The sequence below is a fragment of the Nycticebus coucang genome, chromosome 23 (assembly GCF_027406575.1).
Source record: "Nycticebus coucang isolate mNycCou1 chromosome 23, mNycCou1.pri, whole genome shotgun sequence".
NCBI classification, from domain to species: Eukaryota; Metazoa; Chordata; class Mammalia; order Primates; family Lorisidae; genus Nycticebus; species Nycticebus coucang.
In genome coordinates, this window is record NC_069802.1 from 987,193 (window position 1) to 1,012,003 (window position 24,811).

Sequence of the window (24,811 nt, forward strand, 5' to 3'; positions counted from 1 at the left end):
AGCCGAGTAACAGCTTCCTTGCATCTGGGCACCGTGAGTCTGGGGAGATAGGACTCCAGGCATCTCTGGCTGGTGGGAACTGCCTATCATCACTCCTATGAGGATACAGGGAGTCAGCGAGAGACTTCTGGACCCCAAGAGGAGGACTAAAACAGTGGAAAACCGGCAAGTGGTCGCGTGTGTTCAACCCGTCTAAACCCGCCCACAACTGTAAGTTCAGTAGCAGCGAGACTGCAAACCAGAAAGGCCTCACCTGTGAACTCTTTTGATGTCCTTGGACTTGGCACTGAGTTGAACTGCCTTGGGGAAGGCCTGAGTGGGAGTGCGGAGAACTTTGGCCGTTGTCTGGCCCCAGTCTGAGCCACTGAGCCAGACGGAGCTAATAGTGTTTGGCGGTGGGTCACACGGATCCATTGTCAGTGATCTGCCCCGGCAAGCTCCGCCCTCAGGGTAGCAGAGCTAGAAACGGGTGGGAGCTGGTAACCCAGCAACCAAGTAGCCTAAGGGTGGGGTCTGAGCCGCCTTGCAGCCCTAACCCTCAGGGGCAGAGTGAGACCGGTTTTGGCACACTGAGTAAGTGGATAGCCACTTCAGCAGTGATTCCAGCGAGAAAGCTGGGAAAGCTTCTGCTCAGCAAGTTTACAAGTTCAAAGTGCCTTTTAAGTGGGCTGAAGAGAGATTTAGGGTGTCTACCTGCTGGGGTTTGAGAAATCAGCAGCCTCCAGTCGTATCAGAACTGTGACTAACATCTCATACCCCAAAAGACCACGTGTTGCCCAGACAATATTCAACAACATATACAAACTGCTTTGTTTTTGGTTGTGTATTTTTTTTTCTTTTTTTTTTGTTTGGTTGGGTTTGTTTGTTTATTTTGACGTTATGATGTTCTTTTGTTTCTTAATTTCAATCTTTTCCATACAGATCCCTTTTTCTTTCTCAATTTTTCTAGTTTAATTATAATTTCCCATTGCTGCCTTTTTTAATAACTACAACTTCATTTTTGCTAGTGTTTCTACCGCTATCACTTGGTTTTTCACCCAATTTTATCGCCATAAAGTTTTCTGTTTGCTTGTTTTAGTTTGATTTATAGCATTTTTGTCTTTCCTCTCTACTTGGTGGAGGTGGGGTACTGTGTCTGACCAGGTTAGCAAAGAGCTGCTGACCTCAAGGGAACCACCCAACTGGGCACCCAACCCCCAGAAGGTGGGGTTTTTTAAGGTTGTGTCAAAGTACCCTACTGTACACCTATATTGCCCTGTCTCCCTCTTTCTGTGCCTCTCTTCTTTTTGTCAATATTCCTTATCCCTACCCCCTCTCCTTTCTCTATCTTTCTTTTTTTTCTTATCACTCGGTCCTCCTTTCTTTCATCCCTTTTTTGCTCTTCAACCTTCTCACCTTTCTGGTCCTGTAACCCTTAGTCCACAGGCACAAGAACTTAAAGAGCAAGAGGAAGTGAAAGGAAAATTAGGGCAAGGAAACAGATAAAAGAAATCAATCATGAGGAAGAATCAGCAGAAAACTCCAGGCAACATGAAGAACCAGTCCAGAACAACCCCGCCAAGGGACCATGAGGTAGCTACTGCAGAGGAGTCCACCTATACAGAAATGTTAGGAATGACAGAAAGGGAATTTAGAATACACATGTTGAAAACAATGAAAGAAATGATGGAAACAATGAAGGAAACTGCTAATAAAGTGGAAAATCACCAAAAGGAAATCCAAAAACAGAATCAAATCAGAGATGAACGATATGAAGAATATAAAAAGGATATAGCAGAGCTGAAGGAAATGAAACAGTCAATCAGGGAACTTAAAGATGCAATGGGAAGTATCAGCAACAGGTTAGACCATGCAGAAGAAAGAATTTCAGAGGTAGAAGACAAAGTTTTTGAGATAACTCAGATAGTAAAAGAGGCAGAAAAGAAGAGAGAGAAAGCAGAACGTTCACTGTCAGAATTATGGGACTTTATGAAACGTTCCAACATACGAGTTATAGGAATTCCAGAAGGGGAAGAAGAATGCCCCAGAGGAATGGAAGCCATACTAGAGAATATTATAAAAGAAAATTTCCCAAACATCACCAAAGATTCTGACACACTGCTTTCAGAGGGCTATCGGACCCCACGTCGCCTCAACTCTAACCGAGCTTCTCCAAGACACATTGTGATGAACCTGTCCAAAGTCAAGACAAAAGAAAAGATTCTGCAAGCTGCCAGGAGTAAGCGCCAGTTGACCTACAGGGGCAAATCCATCAGAGTGACCTCAGACTTCTCTAATGAAACTTTCCAAGCAAGAAGACAATGGTCATCTACCTTTAATCTACTTAAACAGAACAATTTTCAGCCCAGAATTCTGTACCCTGCTAAGCTAAGCTTCAAAATTGATGGAGAAATCAAATCATTTACGGATATACAAACATTGAGGAAATTCACCACAACAAGACCAGCTCTACAGGAAATACTTCAACCTGTTCTGCACACTGACCACCACAATGGATCAGCAGCAAAGTAAGAACTCAGAAATCAAAGGACAGAACCTAACCTCCACACTGATGCAAAAGATAAAACTAAGCAATGGACTCTCACCAAATAAGACGAATAGAATACTACCACACTTATCAATTATCTCCATAAATGTTAATGGCTTGAATTCCCCACTGAAGAGACATAGATTGGCTGACTGGATTAAAAAACACAAGCCATCCATTTGCTGTCTGCAAGAAACACACCTGGCTTCAAAAGACAAATTAAAGCTCCGAGTCAAGGGTTGGAAGACAATTTTTCAGGCAAATGGAATTCAGAAGAAAAGAGGAGTTGCAATCTTATTTTCAGATACATGTGGATTTAAAGCAACTAAAGTCAAAAAAGACAAAGATGGTCACTTTATATTGGTCAAGGGAAAACTACAACAAGAAGACATTTGAATTCTAAATATCTATGCACCAAATTTAAATGCTCCCAGATTCTTGAAACAGACCTTACTCAGTCTGAGCAATATGATATCTGATAATACCATCATAACAGGGGACTTTAACACACCTCTTACAGAGCTGGACAGATCCTCTAAACAGAAATTAAACAAAGATATAAGAGATTTAAATGAGACCCTAGAACAATTATGCTTGATAGACGCATATAGAACACTCCACCCCAAAGATAAAGAATATACATTCTTCTCATCACCCCATGGAACATTCTCCAAAATTGATCATATCCTGGGACACAAAACAAATATCAACAGAATCAAAAGAATTGAAATTTTACCTTGTATCTTTTCAGACCATAAGGCACTAAAGGTGGAACTCAACTCTTAACAAAAATGCTCGACCCCATCCAAAGGCATGGAAATTAAACAATCTTCTGTTGAATAACAGATGGGTGCAGGAAGAAATCAAACAGGAAATCACTAACTTCCTTAAGCATAACAACAATGAAGACACAAGCTACCAAAACCTGTGGGATACTGCAAAAGCAGTTTTGAGAGGAAAATTCATCGCTTTAGATGCCTACATTCGAAAAACAGACAGAGAGCACATCAACAATCTCACAAGAGACCTTATGGAATTGGAAAAAGAAGAACAATCTAAGCATAAACTCAGTAGAAGAAAAGAAATCTCCAAAATCAAATCAGAGATCAATGAAATTGAAAACAAAAGAATCATTCAGAAAATTAATGAAACAAGGAGTTGGTTTTTTGAAAAAATAAATAAAATAGATAAACCATTGGCCAGACTAACTAGAAATAGAAAAGTAAAATCTCTAGTAACCTCAATCAGAAATGATAAAGGGGAAATAACAACTGATCCCACAGAGATACAAGAGATCATCTCTGAATACTACCAGAAACTGTATGCCCAGAAATTTGACAATGTGAAGGAAATGGATCAATATTTGGAATCACACCCTCTCCCTAGACTTGGCCAGGAAGAAATAGACCTCCCGAACAGACCAATTTCAAGCACTGAGATCAAAGAAACAATAAAAAAGCTTCCAACTAAAAAATGCCCTGGTCCAGATGGCTTCACTCCAGAATTCTATCAAACCTTCAAGGAAGAGCTTATTCCTGTACTGCAGAAATTATTCCAAAAAATTGAGGAAGAAGGAATCTTCCCCAACACATTCTATGAAGCAAACATCACCCTGATACCAAAACCAGGAAAAGACCCAAACAAAAAGGAGAATTTCAGACCAATCTCACTCATGAATATAGACGGAAAAATTCTCAACAAAATCCTAGCCAATAGATTACAGCTTATCATCAAAAAAGTCATTCATCATGATCAAGCAGGCTTCATCCCAGGGATGCAAGGCTGGTTCAACATACGCAAGTCCATAAACGTTATCCACCATATTAACAGAGGCAAAAATAAAGATCACATGATCCTCTCAATAGATGCAGAAAAAGCATTTGATAAAATCCAGCATCCTTTTCTAATTAGAACACTGAAGAGTATAGGCATAGGTGGCACATTTCTAAAACTGATTGAAGCTATCTATGACAAACCCACAGCCAATATTTTACTGAATGGAGTAAAACTGAAAGCTTTTCCTCTTAGAACTGGAACCAGACAAGGTTGTCCTCTGTCACCTTTACTATTCAACATAGTACTGGAAGTTCTAGCCAATACAATTAGGCAAGACAAGGAAATAAAGGGAATCCAAATGGGAGCAGAGGAGGTCAAACTCTCCCTATTTGCTGACAACATGATCTTATACTTAGAGAACCCCAAAGACTCAACCACAAGACTCCTAGAAGTCATCAAAAAATACAGTAATGTTTCAGGATATAAAATCAATGTCCACAAGTCAGTAGCCTTTGTATACACCAATAACAGTCAAGAGGAGAAGCTAATTAAGGACACAACTCCCTTCACCATAGTTTCAAAGAAAATGAAATACCTAGGAATATACCTAACGAAGGAGGTGAAGGACCTCTATAAAGAAAACTATGAACTCCTCAGAAAGGAAATAGCAGAGGATATTAACAAATGGAAGAACATACCATGCTCATGGATGGGAAGAATCAACATTGTTAAAATGTCTATACTTCCCAAAGCAATCTACCTATTCAATGCCATTCCTATCAAAGTACCTACATCGTACTTTCAAGATTTGGAAAAAATGATTCTGCGTTTTGTATGGAACCGGAAAAAACCCCGTATAGCTAAGGCAGTTCTTAGTAACAAAAATAAAGCTGGGGGCATCAGCATACCAGATTTTAGTCTGTACTACAAAGCCATAGTGCTCAAGACAGCATGGTACTGGCACAAAAACAGAGACATAGACACTTGGAATCGAATTGAACACCAAGAAATGAAACTAACATCTTACAACCACCTAATCTTCGATAAACCAAACAAGAACTTACCTTGGGGGAAAGACTCCCTATTCAATAAATGGTGTTGGGAGAATTGGATGTCTGCGTGTAAAAGACTGAAACTGGACCCACACCTTTCCCCACTCACAAAAATTGATTCAAGATGGATAAAGGACTTAAATTTAAGGCACGAAACAATAAAAATCCTCAAAGAAAGCATAGGAAAAACACTGGAAGATATTGGCCTGGGGGAAGACTTCATGAAGAAGACTGCCATGGCAATTGCAACAACAACAAAAATAAACAAATGGGACTTCATTAAACTGAAAAGCTTCTGTACAGCTAAGGAGACGATAACCAAAGCAAAGAGACAACCCACACAATGGGAAAGGATATTTGCATATTTTCAATCAGACAAAAGCTTGATAACCAGGATCTATAGAGAACTCAAATTAATCCACATGAAAAAAGCCAACAATCCCTTATATCAATGGGCAAGAGACATGAATAGAACTTTCTCTAAAGACGACAGACGAATGGCTAACAAACACATGAAAAAATGTTCATCATCTCTATATATTAGAGAAATGCAAATCAAAACATCCCTGAGATATCATCTAACCCCAGAGAGAATGGCCCACATCACAAAATCTCAAAACTGCAGATGCTGGCGTGGATGTGGAGAGAAGGGAACACTTTTACACTGCTGGTGGGACTGCAAACTAGTACAACCTTTCTGGAAGGAAGTATGGAGAAACCTCAAAGCACTCAACCTAGACCTCCCATTCGATCCTGCAATCCCATTACTGGGCATCTACCCAGAAGGAAAAAAATCCTTTTATCATAAGGACACTTGTACTAGACTGTTTATTGCAGCTCAATTTACAATCGCCAAAATGTGGAAAGAGCCTAAATGCCCACCAACCCAGGAATGGATTAACAAGCTGTGGTATATGTATACCATGGAATACTATTCAGCCATTAAAAAAAATGGAGACTTTACATCCTTCGTATTAACCTGGATGGAAGTGGAAGACATTATTCTTAGTAAAGCATCACAAGAATGGAGAAGCATGAATCCTATGTACTCAATCTTGATATGAGGACAATTAATGACAATTAAGGTTATGGGGGGGGGAAGCAGAAAGAGAGAGGGAGGGAGTGGGGTGGGGCCTTAGTGTGTGTCACACTTTATGGGGGCAAGACATGATTGCAAGAGGGACTTTACCTAACAATTGCAATCAGTGTAACTGGCTTATTGTACCCTCAATGAATCCCCAACAATAAAAAAAAAAGAAAAAAAAAAAAAAAAATCTGCAGAAGCACATTAGAATTTTTCATAAGTGGTGATCAACATTATTAAGGATTGTTGCTTGAGTTTTTGTATTACACCAGTGAGTTAAATTTTAGTACTACTTTTAATTAATGTTAACAGATCTACCAGTCTTCCAAATATTTGTGATATCAGATTTAACAAACCTAAATTCTAAAGTAGGTCAGTAGGTTATTAGGTTAGAAAAAAATTTGTTGTAGTTTGAATTTTTTAAACTCAAGTTCTTGAGGTAACCATTTTCAGTTAATTTTAAAATTATTATTAATTAGATGAAATTGAAGTATTTTTCCCCTCTAAAATAAGTTAAATAGGAAAATAGTCTCTGTTACTCATGTTTTTCTTCTCGGAAATAGATAACATGTTATATTTTGTTAGCCTTTTTGGTGTATAGTTAGGGCTCTAGTTAAAAGAAAAAGAAAAAAGGCAACACTTTAATTTTCTGATTATAAAATGTCACACTAGTAGGGGACCAGATGTCAGATCCCTGTTCCCTGGTTCTTGTTTCCCAGTACTGAAGAGGTTACTGGCACCAAGTTGACAGAGCAAATGAGCAGACCAGGCAGGTGCAAGCAGGCAGAGTGCAAAATTTATTAAAGCATAGAATGTTCTGTAGAAGGACTGAGTCAATCCGTGCGAGTGAATGAAACCCTAAGTTTAAAGACAGAGTATAGAAAAGAGTATACTCTCAAAGTCAGTAGAGAGCAGACTGTAGCAAGGAATGGTAGCCCCCAGGGCTAGGGACTGTCCTTTTATTCTAATCCCTAGTGATATGCTAAGCCAGAGGTAGAATAGTCACAGTTTTTCTTGGAAAGCAGTGAAGAATTCTGAAATGGGGAGTCAGCCCCATTCCTATACTCTCAAGGCCATTTTGGGGTTGCTGCGGTATTTGTAAATTGTCATGGTGATGGTGGGTATAATGTTTACTGTGTTAATGAGGATACTGTTACCTAATTTGTACACATGCTCCAAGGACCCTCTTGTGTGGCCTTGATCCTCTGGTTATTGACAAGTGTGTTTAATATTCATCTGTTTCTGAATTTTCTAGTTTTCCTTCTGATACTGATTTTTATTTTCATTATGCTCACAGAAGATACTTGGTATGATTTCAATTTTTTTTAACTTTGTTAAAACTTGTTTTGTGACCAATTCATTATGTGAATTGTTCTCTGTGTTCTTGAAAGAATATATATTCTGCTGTTGTTGGTTGGAATGGCTGATAGGTCCACATGGTTTATACAGTTGGCCCCTTGTATCCAGACTTTCCACAACTGCAGGTTCAACTGACTGTGGATGAAAATATTCAGTGGCACTCTGGGAGGTCAAGGCAGGTGGATCGCTTGAGCTCAGGAGTTCAAGACCAGCCTGAGCAAGAGTGAGACCCTGTCTCTACTAAAAAATAGAAAAACTGAGACAAGAGGATCTCTAGAGCCCAAGAGTTTGAGGTTGCTGTGAGCTATGATGACTTCATGGCATTTTACCCAGAGTGACAGAGTGAGACTCTGTCTTTAAAAAAAGAAAAGAAAAGAAAATATTCAGTGATGGGAGAGCAATAAGAAATAAATGAAATTAAAAATAAAATAAAATAAAAATCGAGTACAATATGACAACTACTTACATAGCATTTATTAATGCATTGTATTAGTTGTATTATAAGTGTTTTAAAGTATACAGGAGAGTATATAGGTTAAATGCAAATAGTATACCATTTTATAGAAAGGATCTGAGCATCTATTCTTTCTGATATTTGAGTAGGCCTCTGGAAGCAGTATCTCTCAGATACAAAGAGATGACTGAACTGTGGTATTGTTCAAGGCTACTTTTTTCCATACTGATTTTCTGTTGGATGATCTGTCCATTATTGAAAGTGGTATATTGAAATCATCTACTGTTGTGTTGCTGTTTCTCCCTTCAGCTCTGTTCTTCATACATTTGAATGCTCAGGTGTTGGGTACATATATATATTTATGATTGTCATATCTCCTTAGTGAATTGACCATTTCGTCGTTATGTAATGTGCTTCCTTGTCTCTTGTGACAGTATTTGACTTAAAGTCTGTTTATCTGTTAAAGTATGGCCACTATTACTCTCTTTTGGTTACCATTTGCATGGAATATCTTCTTTCTTCCTTCCACTTTCAGTGTGTGTGTTCTTAAATCTGAAGTGAGTTTCTCGTAGACAAATCTGAAGTGAGTCTCTCGTAGTCTCTCCAAGACAAGTTGGATCTTGTGTTTTTATTCATTCAGCCACTCTGTGTCTTATGCTTGGGAAGTTTAATTCATTACATTTAAAGTAGTTTTCTGTCTTGTAGCTGTTTTGTCCTTTCCCTTTCCTGCTGTTTTTCATTGTTACTTTGATGTTTATGTAGTTATGCTTTGTTTCATTTCTCATTTTCTTTTGTGAATCCTCTTAAGTATTTTCTTTGTGATTACCACAAGTTTATTTCTAAAACATCTTACAGTTAGAACTATTTTAAACTTATTTCTAAAACATCTTGCAGTTATAACTGTTTTAAGCTGATACCAACCTAACTTTAAACTGGATATAAAATTCTACTCTGTTAGTGCCCCACTTTGTTATTGATGTCACAAATTATTTTTTTATGTTCTATATTGATTAACATGTTTTTATAGTTATAGTTACTTTCATACTTTTGTATTTTAATTTCTGCATCAGAATTAAAAGTGATTTGGTTTATTCATGATTTTTAGGTTATTTGGGTTTTTTTTTAGAAATAATTTGTAGAATTTAAAATGTTATGTATATTTTTGTAACAAGAGTTCTGAATTTTGTTATGTTGAAAAAATATTTTAAAACATTTTTTCATGGTAAATTTCTTTATAAGTTGTATACATCTAATATATATATATTTTTCTTGTTTAAATAGAATTCTGAGACTCATGGTTGGTCATATGGAAGAGTACCTTGAACTTACAGTATTCTGAAGAATCAGTTCAAAGAATCCAAAGAATACAAAAGGTAAAGAAAGGCGCATCTTAGAATGTATCATAGAATAGTATTTTTCCTAAAACATATATAAAAGAATCTGTGAACTATTTTGACATACTAACTTGAGGAAACTTTTATTTAAAAAATTTTCCTTTTATGTTAATCCCAAAATACTGTATACCAGCTGTGTTTTTAGATACTAAGAATACACTGAAGCCTTCCCTGCTCTTATAAGAATTGCATTCTAGAGCAAATCTAGAGCAAGACAAACACACGAGGCACTTCTGGTCAGTACTGTGCAGAGAGTTAAAATAGATAATGTAATAGAGACTAGTGACAGTTTTCACTAGGTAGTTAGAGAAGGCCTCTTTGAAAAGGGGGCATGACGTTAGCATGCCTAAGGGACAGAAAGGGCAAATATGGCCAGAGCAGAGCAAGTTATGGGAGAATATACGGAGATCAGGTTGGAAAGAAAATGGGAGAGAAGCATGTTTATAGAAGAAAGTCACATTCTTTTTTTGGCTATATGATATTTTAGATACCTGTGAAATCTGTAGAAATGTCAAAAAGGCAGTTGGATATATGACTCTGCACTTGAAAACATGCTCTAGGAGTGTGGACTTGAGGGTCATGTGTCTGTATGAAATTATCTGGGCAGCGTACACTGATTAAAAATATTCAGCCCTGGCACGTGCCAATGTTAATCAGAGGAGAAGCAGCAACCAGTGAGATGAAAGGGTTCTGTCACAGAAATCAAGAAAAGAAGATACTTAATAAATGCAGAAGTAGTCATCTACAGCACACTTACTAAGAGGTTCAGTTGAGAGCAGAGCAAAGCAGCCATTAGATTTGACAACATGCAGTTTCTGGTAACTCTAGAGTGAGCAATTTCAGTGGAGCGATAGGGATGAATGCCTAATTAGGAGCAGTGAAGAAAGAGAATGAGGGACTTCCCATTAGAGATGGCAAATAAAGTGCAAGTATATTTCATTTCCTCTTGAAACCTCACTAAATCTAAGTAAAAAGGTTTTTACAAAAGATGTAACTTAACCAGGACAAGGATGATGGAAGCAGAAACAATAGCGACAAATTTTGGAACCCGAAAAGCAAAAGGAAATACAGTGACTTTCTTGCAGGACCTATAATCACGAGCCCCTGTGGGAAAGTTGAGAAACAAACTTATTGGCATGATAGATTCTCTAAAATTCTCGTGAATTAGAAGCATTCTTTACTTCTGTAAATAGGAGTGATGGTGAGACTAAAACAGAATGATTAGTGGCAAATCCAGTTAAAAGGTGATTATACACCATAGATCTTTTTCTTTGGAACTGAGGCAAGTGTTCCTTCCCTATCTTAGCAGCAATCTGGAGATTTATTCTCTAAAAATAAAGGAGCAACAGACATAGCCAAGAATGGTAGTGACATTGAAGGGAAATAAAAACTCAGATTTTTATACTATTCAGTCAAGAGTTAAGATTTTTTTCTGTGAATTATAAACCAGCCTAAGAGAAAAGATCTGAAGATACTGACATTGAGAATTTCTCAAAGAACTATTCGAGCCTGATATTCCTGCAGTGAAGTTGAGTCAACAAGCCATCTCACACAGAGCCTCCAGTGATCTCTTAAGTGCCCACCTGTAAATACGAGGTGGTGACCAGAGATCACTAGACAGCTGAGGAAAACCTCTCATATTAGAGACAAAACCAAACCAAGAGAGCAAATGCTAAGCTGGGGAAGTAGAGACCAGGTAGGTAGGTAAAAACCAAAACACAAACCTTTCAGAAAGTTAAGAGTAGATGTTGAAACAGAAATAAGAAATGAAATTGGAGGTGAAAAATTCAGAGAGGGCTAGCCATAGTAGCTCACGCCTGTAATCCTAGTTCTCTGGGAGACTGAAGCAGGAGGATCCCTTGAGCTCAAGAGTTCAAGACTAGCCTGAGCAAGAGTGAGACCCCTGTCTCTATTAAAAATAGAAAAATTAGTTGGGCATTGTGGCAGGCACCTGTAGTCCTGGCTACCTGGGAGTCTGAGGCAAAGCATGGCTTGAGCCCAGGAGTTTGAGGTTGCTGTGAGGTAGGGTGAGGCCATGACACTCTAGCCCAGAAAACAGAGCAAAACACTCTCTCAAAAAAGAAAAAGAAAAAAAAAAACCTCAATGAAAGGATTGAAAAATAAAATTGATATAAAGTAGAGCAAAGAGATGGAACATGAGAAGAGAAAAAAGAGCAGCAGTTTAAGATCCCTAATGTTAAATAATAGGAGTTCCAGAAAGAAGGAATAGAGCAGTGGTTCTCACCTTCCTAATGCTGCAGTGTATTTTCGTTGTTAAAAAGGGGTGGAGACCACCATTGGAATAGGAAATAGAGAAGAATAACAAAGGATAGCAAATTCAAGAAAACTTTTCAGCATTAGGGGGCATGAGTTAGAAAGAATAGTCAGTTAGAAAGAATATGTCAAGTGACCAATACAGGTATAAAAATAAGTCTGAAATGGGGCACATTACTGTTAAATTTTAGAACACAGGAGAGCTTCCAGAGTGAAATAAATAATAGGTCACGTATTAAGAATCAGTAATCATAATGGCTTTGGACTTCTTAATATCACGTAAGAAATTAGAAGACAAGGGAGTCTTCAAAATTTTGAGGGAAAAATGATTTCTAGTCCAATATTTAGTACCCAAGATAAACTATTGATTAAGGATAGGATAGCCTAATGACAGTTTTAGGCTTACACAGTCTTAAACAATTTACCTGCTCTGTCCTCTTTCTTAGGCAATTATTATAGGAAGAGCTTAATAACAATAAAAAAAAAAAAACTAAAAAAGACAAAGGCATAGGCAACAAGTAACAGGGCATGCAACTTAACTAGAGGGAATTCACCATTGTTCATCACCCAGTGGACTCACCAGGATGCTGAACAGTGATCACAAGATAAGGTGGTCACCAGGTATAGTAGATGGCATCTAGTTCCAGTGGAAACAGGTTGGAAGATTTCATGAGAAATAGCTGTGAACAGGTGAAACTGGTAGAATATGTTGTGTATTTCAAGATACAGAGAGTAGATTTAGATAGGGAAGCTGAATTGGTAATAAGTATACACAGAAATTAAGTAAACAAAATAGTGCCCCTAGAAAAGGGAATGAAAGCCAGTGTGGTAGCTCACATTTATAATCCTAGCTCCCGGGAAGGCTTAGGTGGGAAGATCCCCAGAGGTTGGTTGGGAGTTTGAGACCAGCCTGAGCAAGAGTGAGATCACCTCTCTACTAAAAATAGAAAACTTAGCCAGGTGTGGTGGCACATGCCAATAGTCCCTCCTACTTGGGAGGCTAAGGCAAAAGTGTTGCTTGAGTCCAAGAGTTTGAGGTTGCCAGTGAGCTAGGCTGTGGCCATGGCACTCTTGCCTGGGTGACAGAGTGTGAGTCTGTCTAAAAAGGGGTGGGGGTGTAACTGTAGTGCACTCTGTGGCTCCGCTGTGAACTGCATTTACAGAGTTACAATAATGTCACATCTGAATATAATCACCTATCCAACATCATGACACTGAACTTGGAGAAGTGAGGTTGGGGAGTCAAAGAGCTAAATTCATATTTTTTCTTAGTGAAGTTCAGTAGATTAAAAAAAGGATATTTCTGAGAGCAAAAGGGAACACTTTTTAATACTTACATTGGGACAACTTGAATAAATTGGGACTGTCTAGGCACCCTGCCTAAAACTGAAACAATCAAAGAAGTGACAAAAATTTTAAAAGATTGAGAGTTAAATACCAAAGAAACAGTTAAAAAAATTGAAAGCAGTTGAAAGTGGAAATAGGGATGACAGGACAGAGAACTTGATTTTTAGTAAGTCTTATAAAACTGTGTAACCTCTATAAACTTTGTACCTTGGTGAAAATAAACCCTAACTTTTAAAATAAGGTAAGTGGAACAGAGGACATTGAAACAGCCACTCTCCCAACTACCACTCTCCACAACTCAGACAAGCAGCTTTCCTGGGAAAGGGAGCAGGAAAGTGGGGCAGTGGCTGAAGGGATTGGTGGGTTAAGAGAGGTTTTTTTTGTTGGGGGTGGGGGTGTTGTTTTGCTTTTTAGATGACAGACACTAAGGTGTTAATGTAATACATTGGTCAGAATTATCCAGTTGTAGAGGAGAGAATTAGTGATGTAGGAGTGGGAAACTTTGGAGGTGGCAGCAGGTGGGATCAGAAGATAAGTCCCATCATGTCATTGGAAACTGTAGTTTAGTTTTAGTAGAGAATATGTTTTATATGTGTAAGGGTACTTTTCCAAAGATATACTGTCAGAGTCTGAGACTTTCCGTAATTATGTATAATGTTGCATGGTGAATGAAAAAACTATCTGTTTCTCTATTTGGTGAAATTTCAATTGTTTATAAAGTCTCTTAGCTACTAATCTCTCTATTTGGTAAATATTTTTTCCTTCTACTTTTAGTTAACAAATAATAATTGTACATATTTATGGGATAGAGAGTGATGTTTCCAGATACATGTGTACAATGTATAAAATATGATCAAATCAGGGTAACTAATGTTCCATCACCTCAACACGTATGAAGGTCATTCAAAATCTGTTCTTCTAGCTTTTTGAAAATACGATATTCAACAAATTATCATTAACTATATTTACCCTGCAGTGCTATAGAATACTAGAACCTATTCTTCCTACATAGCTGTAATTTTGTATCCATTAACCAGCCTCTTTTTATCCTCTCTATCCTCCTGCCGTTCCCAGCCTCTAATATCTGAAATTCTTCCATCGGTTCTGTGACTTTCTAGGTGTGAGTGTGGTACTTCTCTTTCTGTACCTGACTTCATGAAATAAGTCCTCCAGGCTCATCCATGTTGCCACAAATGATGAATACTTTTTAAAGCTAGTTTTTAAAACAATGCTTGTAAAAGACTCATGCCATCGTTGCCCCCTGTTGTCATGAAATGGTAATGTGACGTATGCGCATCTGGGAAGTCTGTATCACTGAATGACTTTGAGCTCCTCCAGTTGCTTAAATAGAGGAGCATTTAATTCCTAGTTGTAATTTGATTCTTTATAATTGGCGAATTCTGGATTATAGTGACTTCAGCCAATCTTTTCAAAGGTGATTATTACATATTATTCTGACCTAAAATGCCAAATTAAAAAAAAACTTTGATTAATAAAATTTATTTTATTTTATATGGATCATAGACTCGAGATTCCTTTTGAGGAATGTGGCATGTGCGTCCTTCTCAGAACCCACAGTGTGGGCAAGTAGGACTGGCTGCTACTCCTGGATTGAAAGCAGGGGACCTAGTCCCCAAACAAAATGTTTTGGCTCTTCCACCATTACGATTTTATTTTGTTAAAGTTAGTTTAATACCACTTAAAGAAGTTTGGGGAAATCTTAAAGCAGCTGCTCTAGAGTACTCAGTGGACCTATTTTACTAGCTCTTCCTTAAATAAAGCTTGTCGATCAAATAGCTGGAAAAGTAGAGAAAAGATCTTGAGCTAGACTGTTTGAGATATAGTCTTATTCTATTTGCAGGGCAACAAATAGTATTAACAGTCATAGTAAAATGCCCGAGAAAGCATCCGTCTGTGTCTTCTAAACGGTTTTGGTTTCATCCTTCATATTGACCACAAGGCCCTGTCGTGGGACTTCTAGTTCTCCGGGACTTTTATTTTTTTACTTTGTCTTATTTCCTACCTTTGGTAACTAAACCAACATACTGATGGCTCTCTGGGTACTTTATAAGGCTCTCTCTACCCTGTTAACTTTAAATGAAACTTTTCTTTTTGAATTCTCCCAAATTTGCTCTATTACTTTTGTACTATTCTTTTGTTCTAGTGATAGAACAAAACTCTGTTATTACATAATGATAAGTATGTCTGTTGGACCAGAGGGGTGTATTTAGGTGATCTTTAAATTCTCTTTTGATTCTAAATTTCTGTAATTCTGTGTCTGTCTGCTGATAATACCCCAGACACTTAAAATCATAGTGTTTTATCCTGGTGTTAGTCCATTTTATTTTTGCCTTTGACTCCCACTTCTGCAGACACATAGGCAGTGCGGCATCATCACCGGGATTGTTCTCTCTTTCTCTTGTGAAGGCACGTTTGAAAACAGTTACAGAATTACGTAGAATCTCGTCATCTTCTAATACCTCAATTTTCTCTGGTTTAGCAAGAGTTATACATTATATTATTTCCTGATTTTTTTTTTTTTTTTAGACAGTCTCACTGTGTCGCCCCCAGTAGAGTGCCTTGGTGTCACAGCTCAAAGCAACCTCAAACTCTTGGGCTCACGAGATTCTCTTGCCTCAGCCTCCCTAGTAGCTGAGACTACAGGTGCCCGCCACAACGCCCGGCTATTTTTGGGTTGCAGTTGTCATTGTTGTTTAGCAGGCCCAGGCCAGTTCAAACCTGCCAACCCTGGTGTATGTGGATGGCACCCTAACCACTGGCTATGGGCGCCGAGCCTGAAGTAGAATTTCTTATGCCTCAAAACTGTTTGTTAGGACGTTTATTAGAATTAAAGTCATTATTCAGTATTATACTTTTAGAAACACTATATATAGATTGATTATCTTTTATCTGAAACCCTTATGACTAGCAGTATTTTGGATTTTGAAATATTTACTGTGTACATGCTTACCAGTTGAGCATTCCTAATCCAAAAATCTGAAATCCAAAATGATCTAGTGGGCATTTTCTCTGAAAATCAGATTGGTGCTCAGGAATTTTCAGATTTTGGACCATTTTGGAATTCAGATTTTTCAATTAAGGGTATTTGATTCATCGAATACAGAAAGGCAAGTTTTAGGCTCATAAAGCAGCAAGTTTTAATTCCTTCAGTGTGTAGGAGACCCTTTCTAATAAGACTCTTCTCGACTTATCTTTGTCCCTCTACTATTTCTGTTCTCCCTTTGTGCTCTAGTAATTAAAATTCTAAATTGTAACATGCTTAAATTTTGCATAAGGAAAATGCTAAACTTTTTAGTTTCTTAAATACTGTGTTTGCCCGTCTGATGAAGTCCTGCACCTCCGCAAATCACCATTCCTGTGGCTTAGAATCTTTTCAGCCAGTTACCTCTTTCTGTTTTCTAGTCTATGCTTCTCAGATATTATGCATTATTGCATGGGAACCCTGGGAAAATAATAAGTTTTGATTCAGTAGGACTAGGATAGGGCCCATGATTTCCCCTTTAACCAAGCTCCCAGAGGATGCTGATGCTATTAATTTCTGTATCTGACAGTAAAAAGAATGTTTTTCTTTCTGGGGTTTTTTTTTTTTTTTTTTTTGAGACTAAGGATCACTCTGTTGCCTTGGCTACAGTGCAGTGGGGTTAATGTAGCTCAAGGTTCAAGTGATCCTCCTGAGTAGCTGGGACTACAGGTGCCCGCCACGACGCCCGGCAAGTTTTTCTATTTTTAGTAGAGACAGGGTCTTGCACTTGCTAAGGCTGGTCTTGAACTCCTGAGCTCAAGCAGTCCTTCTATCTCAGCCTCCCAGAATGCTAGAAATATAAATGTGAACATTTGTACCGAGCCGTAACAAGAATCTTGATTCCACGAACTCATTATCATCAAGAATGTTTCCTTAGACTCTGCTCTCTAATTCCCATGAGTACACTTAATTGTTCCTTTCCCCAGCGATGCCATTCCATAGTATGTATCTTCATTACTTCTTATAATTATTTGGATACCTATCTCCCTGCTTAACTGCAAATTTTTACCTACAGAAACGGTGTCCTTCACTCTGCTATACCCAAGCCTCCCATACCACTTAACAGAAAATAGGCTCTCAATGTACATTTATTACTGAGCGGACAGCATTGTTGCAGTTACATAGTCAAATTTATATACTGACTATTAAAAGTGTCTACTTCATTTTGATCATTTAATAGTAAAAGAAAATGAATTATAAACCTGAATTTTTCCCTATAGTCTCTTCCTCTTTTAAAAGGAAAAAAAAGCCCCCAGATGTTCCTCAGCCAGAGATATATGCTTGAAAGTAATGTTCTAGCCTTCAGTACAAACCAAACATTTTGAAATGTCTATAACATGTAGAATTCCTCAAGATAACATAGAATTAAGATTTTTAGGAAACTAATGACCATTTCTTTCTCTTTTCACTTAAGGAGAAGTACAAATGTCTACCACAAGACGAAAACGTAGTATGTTATGTTGTTTGCTGTAAGCTGTAGTAAAATGAGCTCAATTGTTGACAGGTATGTTTTTAGAGATTCTTATTTTGAATTATATGAGGCTGTTTAAAAATTCATTACTAGAATAATGGTTTATTTATATAAAATAAACAGAACTTAATTTCTAATGGCAAATAACACTGAATTTCTGTACATATTGATTACTAAAAGTTTGAAACAAGTTATTTAAACCAGTTAAATTAAATTCTGTTTTTTTAGCATGTTGTATAATAGTATAGCTGAGTATAAATACTTTTAAAATTTATGTATGTAATAAACTTTAAGAAATATAAATACAGCTAAGCTTTGATTTTTTAATACTTACTGGAAAACAGGTTAGTTTAAATTTGTATAATCTATTAACTTTATAAAAATCTAGGATATAACTTGAGTTGATTTACATGTCATTTTAGTATTACTCTTGTTCACTGAAACTGCTCTTATTTTTTCCCAACCACTTAGTTTTCTTTTTTTTTTTTAGAGATGACAGTAGTATTTTTGATGGGTTGGTTGAAGAAGATGACAAAGACAAAGCAAAAAGGTAGTTTGATTTCAGATGTAAAATAGTGAATAAGTATATAATAAACAAATGTAATGGTAAATAAGTCCTAAATTAATGATTTTCAAAAAGTATCTGCTTTAAGAATTTAGATGTATTGGAAAAGTGGAAGAGCTTAGAATATTGATATACAATTTAAATTAAATTAAATTAAATTATCCTATTACCTTTTGGAAAAGTGTTATGCTTTATTTTGAAGAAAAATTGAATTAGAAAATTGGCTTCAGGCGTGGCGCCCATAGCATAGTGATTACAGCACCAGCCACATACACTGAGATTAGCGTGTTTAAACCCAGCCTGGGCCAGCTAAACAACAATGACAACTGCAACAATTAGCCAGGCATTGTGGCAGGCACCTGTAGTCCCAGCTACTTGAGAGGCTGAGGCAAGAGAATCACTTAAGCCCAAGAGTTTGAGGTTGCTGTGAGCTGTGATGCCACGACACTCTACCAAGGGTGACATAGTGAGACTCTGTCTCACAAAAAAAGAGAGAGAGAGAGAAAGAAAGAAACAAAGAAAGAAAAGAAAATTGGCTTTACAAAGCATATAATTAAAGATATTAAAAAATGATTAATTGCTTTATAAACAATTGAGTTTGTCTCTGGAACTCTTTGTTTGCAGACTACTGCTTCACATAGAATAGCAGTAATCATTAATGTCCATACATTTGGAATGCTGCTATTAGTTAGACTTTATGCTTAGTGCTTAGGGGGAAAAACGTAGGCTGTATTATCAAGGAGACTGTATCCTCAGCAAGAGACAGGTGGTCAGATGATTGGCTACAACTCTATATATACATATGTTGGCGGCTAGGATATAGGAGTACCTAGGAAGAATGAATGAGTTCCTTGGAGGTGGAGTTTCATTTTTATATTTCTGTTGGTTTAAAACTTACATTAGATGGATAACTTTCTTTTATTCAACAGTTTTTAATAATTTGTATTTATATATGTACTTTCACAAACTATATCTTATTAATATTTATAATTGCCTTGTAAACTTTTATAATCATTGGTAAATATTAGATAAAAACTCATGATTTGAATGCAGTTTGTCTTAGCATGTATTTCAAAAACACGTATGTCAAATATTTGATGTGTAAAGTTTCTTTAGTGACTTTAAACTAAGATGAAAAATTATTGCCCAAATTAACTGTACATTGTTGGTAACCTTGGCAATAAATATTCACCATCATCTATATTGACGCATACACATGCTGTGTCATGTCCAAATTAGCACTGTATTAAACTATTTGTGTAATCAAATGGATTGTTTAAAAACTGATTATTTATTTCATCAGAGTATCCAGAAACAAATCTGAAAAGAAACGCAGAGATCAGTTTAATGTTCTCATTAAAGAATTGGGATCCATGCTTCCTGGTAATGCTAGAAAGATGGACAAATCTACTGTTCTCCAGAAAAGCATTGATTTTTTACGAAAGCATAAAGGTAAATTTTTAATTTTATAAAATGGTGACTTTTTTTACAGACTCTCAAAGAATCTTGACAGATGCTTAAGATTAGATGCTTCTTCAGTTTTTATAGTTGCCTTTTTAAAGATTTCCTAAGTATGTTCTTTCTTTCATTCAACAAACATTTATTTAGTGCCTACTTTATCCTAATTTCTCATGAAACGGTAGCAATCCTGGTTCTCAAGCAAGTCAAGCCGGGGGAGACAAACATGTAAGCACATAGTTACAGTACAAATAATTATAATGTGAGTAGTGCTTAGAACTGTGAACTTACAATAAGAACACAAGGGGAAAATATTTCAGAGAATGCTTTAAAATAATTAATATTTCAGCTGAGTCTTTAAGAATGACAGCATTTTACACAGAGGAAATGTGTAAAATCAGAGAAGCAGAGAGACTTCATTGTAACTGAAGCATGTTTGTGTTGGAAAGTTATGGGGGTTTAGAAAGGACAGAGCTGTATCCTATACAGGCCTTGTATACCATTTTAAAAGATTGTTTCAGCATATATCTAGGAAATGCAATGTTTTAAAATAAAGTATTTGTTAAACAAAACTGACTTGACTAAATGAGGCATAAGAAGAAAATTTAAAGAATATAAATATTTTGATTAAGAGGGTTAATAGATTTAAAAAACCTATAAAAGGATATTTCCTTTTTCAGATGCAAATGCAGCTGCAGAACTCAGAAGGATAGTTAGTACCTAGTGCCTCTGTTTACTTCTTGGCTCATTTGGTAGTGTCTTACCAGACTGCTTTATGCTTCACCATATATTGAAATTATTTCTCTTAATTTCACTGATGATACTGACAGCCCCAGCTGCCAACAGAGCAATAGCTTTTTCTCATACCCCATCCTTTCCTGCATCTCTCAAGCCCTGGAAGTTTGATTGCTCCTCCCTTGATTGTTCCCCTGGCCTCTGTTTTATTGCATTTCTACCTCCCTTTTTTTTTGTCTGAAATTAACTTCTTTCCTCTCTTTGTGCCTTCTCAGTGTGACATTTCTCAGTCTCATCCTTGCTTTCTTGCTTTCTCTGCACTCTTTCTCTTGGTTACCTCATTCCATAGCTCCAGCTCTCGCATTTAAACCACCAGATCTCTATTTTTAGATGCAAACTTTTTACCCATGTCTTTCTAGTAACATCTAGGTCTTTCCTTTGCATGTTCTCAAACTCAGTGCATCTAAAAATGATTTCATTTTTATTTTGTCAAGTCACTTCTTTCTCTTAACTTGCCTTTTTTTTTTCTTTTTTATACCACCACCCTTTTAGTCACCCAGCATTCAAATGTGAGAAAATGTTAGAATAGTTTTCATATACCTTAGTACCACAATTGCTAGATACTGTTGATTCTTTTGTGAATGTGTCAGACTTGCTTGTCTTTGTATTTAGACACCAATATCACTACATTTTACCTCTGCAAATAGTCTTCCCACCAACCTGAGTGCCCCACGTTGGATGGTACACTTACTGAAATCAGTCCCTTAGATATCAAGAGTTCAATAAATGATTGTTGAATGAAATGAAATGCATGCATTTCCCTCAATAATTGAGGATGAGTTTTTGCAGTAAGTGGAATTTTTTCCCCCAAAATTAGATATATAATTCTCACAAGAATATTATTTATGTTAAGGAAAAAAGGAATTCTTACATACTTACTCTAAAATAGAACTGTGTTTAATTAAACTTGATTGGTGTTGCTTATGGATTTAAATCTGTTTCCCAAATGCATGTGACTATGTAGATTCAGGAGGTGTGTCTGTGTTCTGCAGATTTGGTGGCTCTTCTTACTCTTCAGATCCAGTACAGATGTCTCTTACATGCTAGATTTTGGATGACAGTTTAGTACTGTGTTTATATGCCTGACAATAAAATCAAAACATACTTCTTACTACAAAATATTTTTTATTTTTTTAACTGCAAAATGTTAATAGAGTATATTACAGAATATAATCTATGACATAATTTTTTTTTTTATTTTTAATTTCAGTTTGCTTGTTCATTCTTCTTTGTTTGAATTACTCCTTTTTTGTTGATTTTCTTCTTTCTCTGGCGGTGCTGGCTGTTTTTGATGTTGTTAGTAGAGACGGGGTCTTATTCTGGCTCACTGCTGCTCATACTGGTCTTGAACCTCTGAGCTCAGACGATCCGCCTGCCTCGGCCTCCCACAGTGCTGGGACTACAGGCGTGAGCCACCACACCCAGCCAATGTCTGCATTTAAAGATGAAAAAACATTTGTTTACTTAAATAAATCAGATCTCATCATGTATGAATAGCTTTCTCATAACTAAATCTATTAGAAGTGTGTAACAAATAAAATAGTGATAAAATTCAATCTAAATCTATTAGAAGTGTGTAGCAAAATAAAATAGTGACAAAACATATGTCCCAAGCCAGGACCTCCACATTTTTAACCAGCTCTCTACCACTAATATCATTTACAGGGGGACACTAAGCAGAATCATTCTGGGACTATTACTAAAGTGGGTAAAGGTTTTATCCTTGATTAATTAAGATGGAGCACCCAGCATTGGGAGGGATCCTTTTGCCCAGCAGTAGGCAGGCCTTTAGGGCTTTTCTGAGAGCAGACTGGCGGCTTGTGGGCCCTTTCCTCCAGGCCCGTCCCCTCATCTCTGCTCTAGATACTACCATTTAGATAGCAAGAAAAGGAAGAAGAAAATATTTCTTCCAAATGATGGAGCAAAGTTTATCTAATCTGCTTTGTCTGATTCTTATTTGGTCATTGTGTCAAATAGGAAGCAATCTTAGGCCTGTCTGTAATAATATATTAGACTGTCCAAGCTTCCCAGACAAAAGACAGACTGGTATTACTGAGAGACCAAACCCAAGGAGATAACTTGCCACATTAACTCAAATATTTTGTCATACCCAAACTTGGACCTCTTGATATCCAGATGAGTAAATGCTGTTACCTGTGGTTCTCATCTTTAATTAGAGTGGGAAAGAGAAGGCAGCTTATAGGACTTTAGTCCTCCTCTGGTGGTTGGAGTGTGCCACTAATGTGTTGATCTGTTCACAGAAATCACTGCACAGTCAGATGCTAGTGAAATTCGACAGGACTGGAAACCTACATTCCTTAGTAATGAAGAGTTTACACAGTTAATGTTAGAGGTATGTCCAGATTTAATTTTATTTTCCTCAAAAAAAGAAATCAGACGGTGAATAATTTTAGTATACAGCACACCTTGGAGATGCTGCGGCACATTTCCAGCCTACTGCAGCAGAGTGAATATTGCAATAAATGTCATACTTGTTTGGTTTCTCAGTGAGTATGTCTACACTGTACTATAGTGTATTAGGCATGCAATAGCATCATGCAAAGAAGAAATACCTAAACTTAAAGATACTTTATTCCTAAAACATGCTCACGATCATCTTAGCCTTCAGTGAGTTGTAACATTTTTTGCTGGTGGGGTTCTTGCCTCATCGGTTATGGCTGCTGTGGTGGTTGCTGCAAGGTGGGATAGCTGCGTTAGTTTCCTAAGATAAGATGACTGTGAAGTTCGCCACAATGATTGACTCTTCCTTTCTCTAAAGAATTTTCTGTAGCATGCAGTGCTGTGTGATATTATTTTACCTGCAGGTAGAGCTTCTTTGAAAATTGGAGTCAGTCCTCTCAAACCCTGCTTTATCAACTAAGTTTATGTAATATTCTAAATGCTTTCTTGTCATTTCAACAGTGTTCACAAAATCTTCACTAGAGGCAGATTCCATATCTAAAGAAGCCATATTCTTTGCTCATCTGTAAGAAGAAATTCGTCATCCCTTAAAGTTTTATCATGAGATTACAGCTATCAGTCATATCATCAGGCTGCACTTCTAATTGTAATTCTCTTGCTGTTTCCACTACCTCTGCAGTGAGTTCCTCTTGAACCTCCCCATGTCTTCCATGAGAGCTGAAATCAACTTCCAAGCTCCTGTTAACATTAATATTTTGACCTCCCATGTTCTGGATGGCATCTGGAGTGGTGAATCATTTCTAAAAGGTTTTCAATTGATTTTGCCCAGACCTATCAGAAGAATCACTATCTAGGGCAAATACAGTCTTATAAAGTGTATCTCTTAAATAACGTGAAAGTTGAAATTACTCCTTGATCCAAGGGCTGCAGAATGGCTGTTATGGCTCGGTCCCTTTAGCTCAGTGAGTAGGGCACCAGCCACATACACCGAAGCCAGTGGGTTTGAGCCTGGCCAGGGCCTGCTAAACAACAATGATAACTGCAACCAAAAAGTAGCTGGACATTGTGGTGGGCTACAAGTCCCAGCTACTTGGGAGGCTGAGGCAAGAAAATCGCTTTAGCCAAAGAGTTTGAGGTCACTGTGAGCTGTGAGGCCACGGCACTCTTAACAAGGGCGACATAGTGAGACTCTGTCTCAAAAAAATAAAAAAATAAATGAAGAATGGCTATTGTGTTAGAGGCAGGAAAACACCATCCATTTCCTTGTGTATCTTGCATCAAAGCCCTTGGTGACAAGGGGCGCTGTCAATGAGCAGTGATATTTTGAAAGGAACCTTGCTTTCTGATCAGTAGTTTCTAATAGTGGGCTTAAAATGTTCAGTAAACTATACTATAAACTGACATGTTGATCATCTAGGTTTGGTTGTTCCATTTATAGAGAACAGGCTAAGTAGATTTAACATACTTCTGAAGGGCCCTGGGATTTTCAGAATGATATTTGAACATTGGCTTCACCTTAAAGTCACTAGTTGCCTTATCCCCCTAACAAGAGAGTCAGCCTGTCCTTTGAAGGTTTAAAGCCCAGTATTGATTTCTTCTCTCTAGTTATAAAAGTCCTGGGCGGTATCTTTTCTCAACAAAAGGTTGTTGAGTGTACCACGTTCATCTTAGACTTTCTAGATAACTTGGTACAGCTTCTGCGTCAGCATTTTCTGTTCCACCTTGCACTTCTATGTTTTGGAGATAGCTACTTTATACCCAATAACCAGCTTCTGCTAATGTAAGAATTTC

General features: G+C 37.2%; 1 protein-coding gene across 9 annotated transcripts in view; it reads left to right on the forward strand.

Annotated features, from left to right (window-relative positions):
- CLOCK (clock circadian regulator) overlaps positions 1 to 24,811 on the forward strand; it is a 128,545-nt gene that overhangs the window by 68,771 nt on the left and 34,963 nt on the right. For 7 of the 9 annotated variants that reach the window (XM_053577536.1, XM_053577535.1, XM_053577538.1 and 4 more), the window contains exons 2-6: positions 9,534 to 9,625; positions 17,725 to 17,814; positions 18,272 to 18,331; positions 19,650 to 19,798; positions 22,861 to 22,952. In XM_053577536.1, coding sequence (XP_053433511.1) covers positions 17,768 to 17,814; positions 18,272 to 18,331; positions 19,650 to 19,798; positions 22,861 to 22,952 — 348 coding nt within the window. In that variant the 5' untranslated portion in view covers positions 9,534 to 9,625; positions 17,725 to 17,767. Of the gene's footprint in view, positions 1 to 9,533; positions 9,626 to 17,724; positions 17,815 to 18,271; positions 18,332 to 19,649; positions 19,799 to 22,860; positions 22,953 to 24,811 lie in introns of those variants that run through there. The other 2 variants (XM_053577542.1, XM_053577543.1) reach the window with 1 other exon arrangement.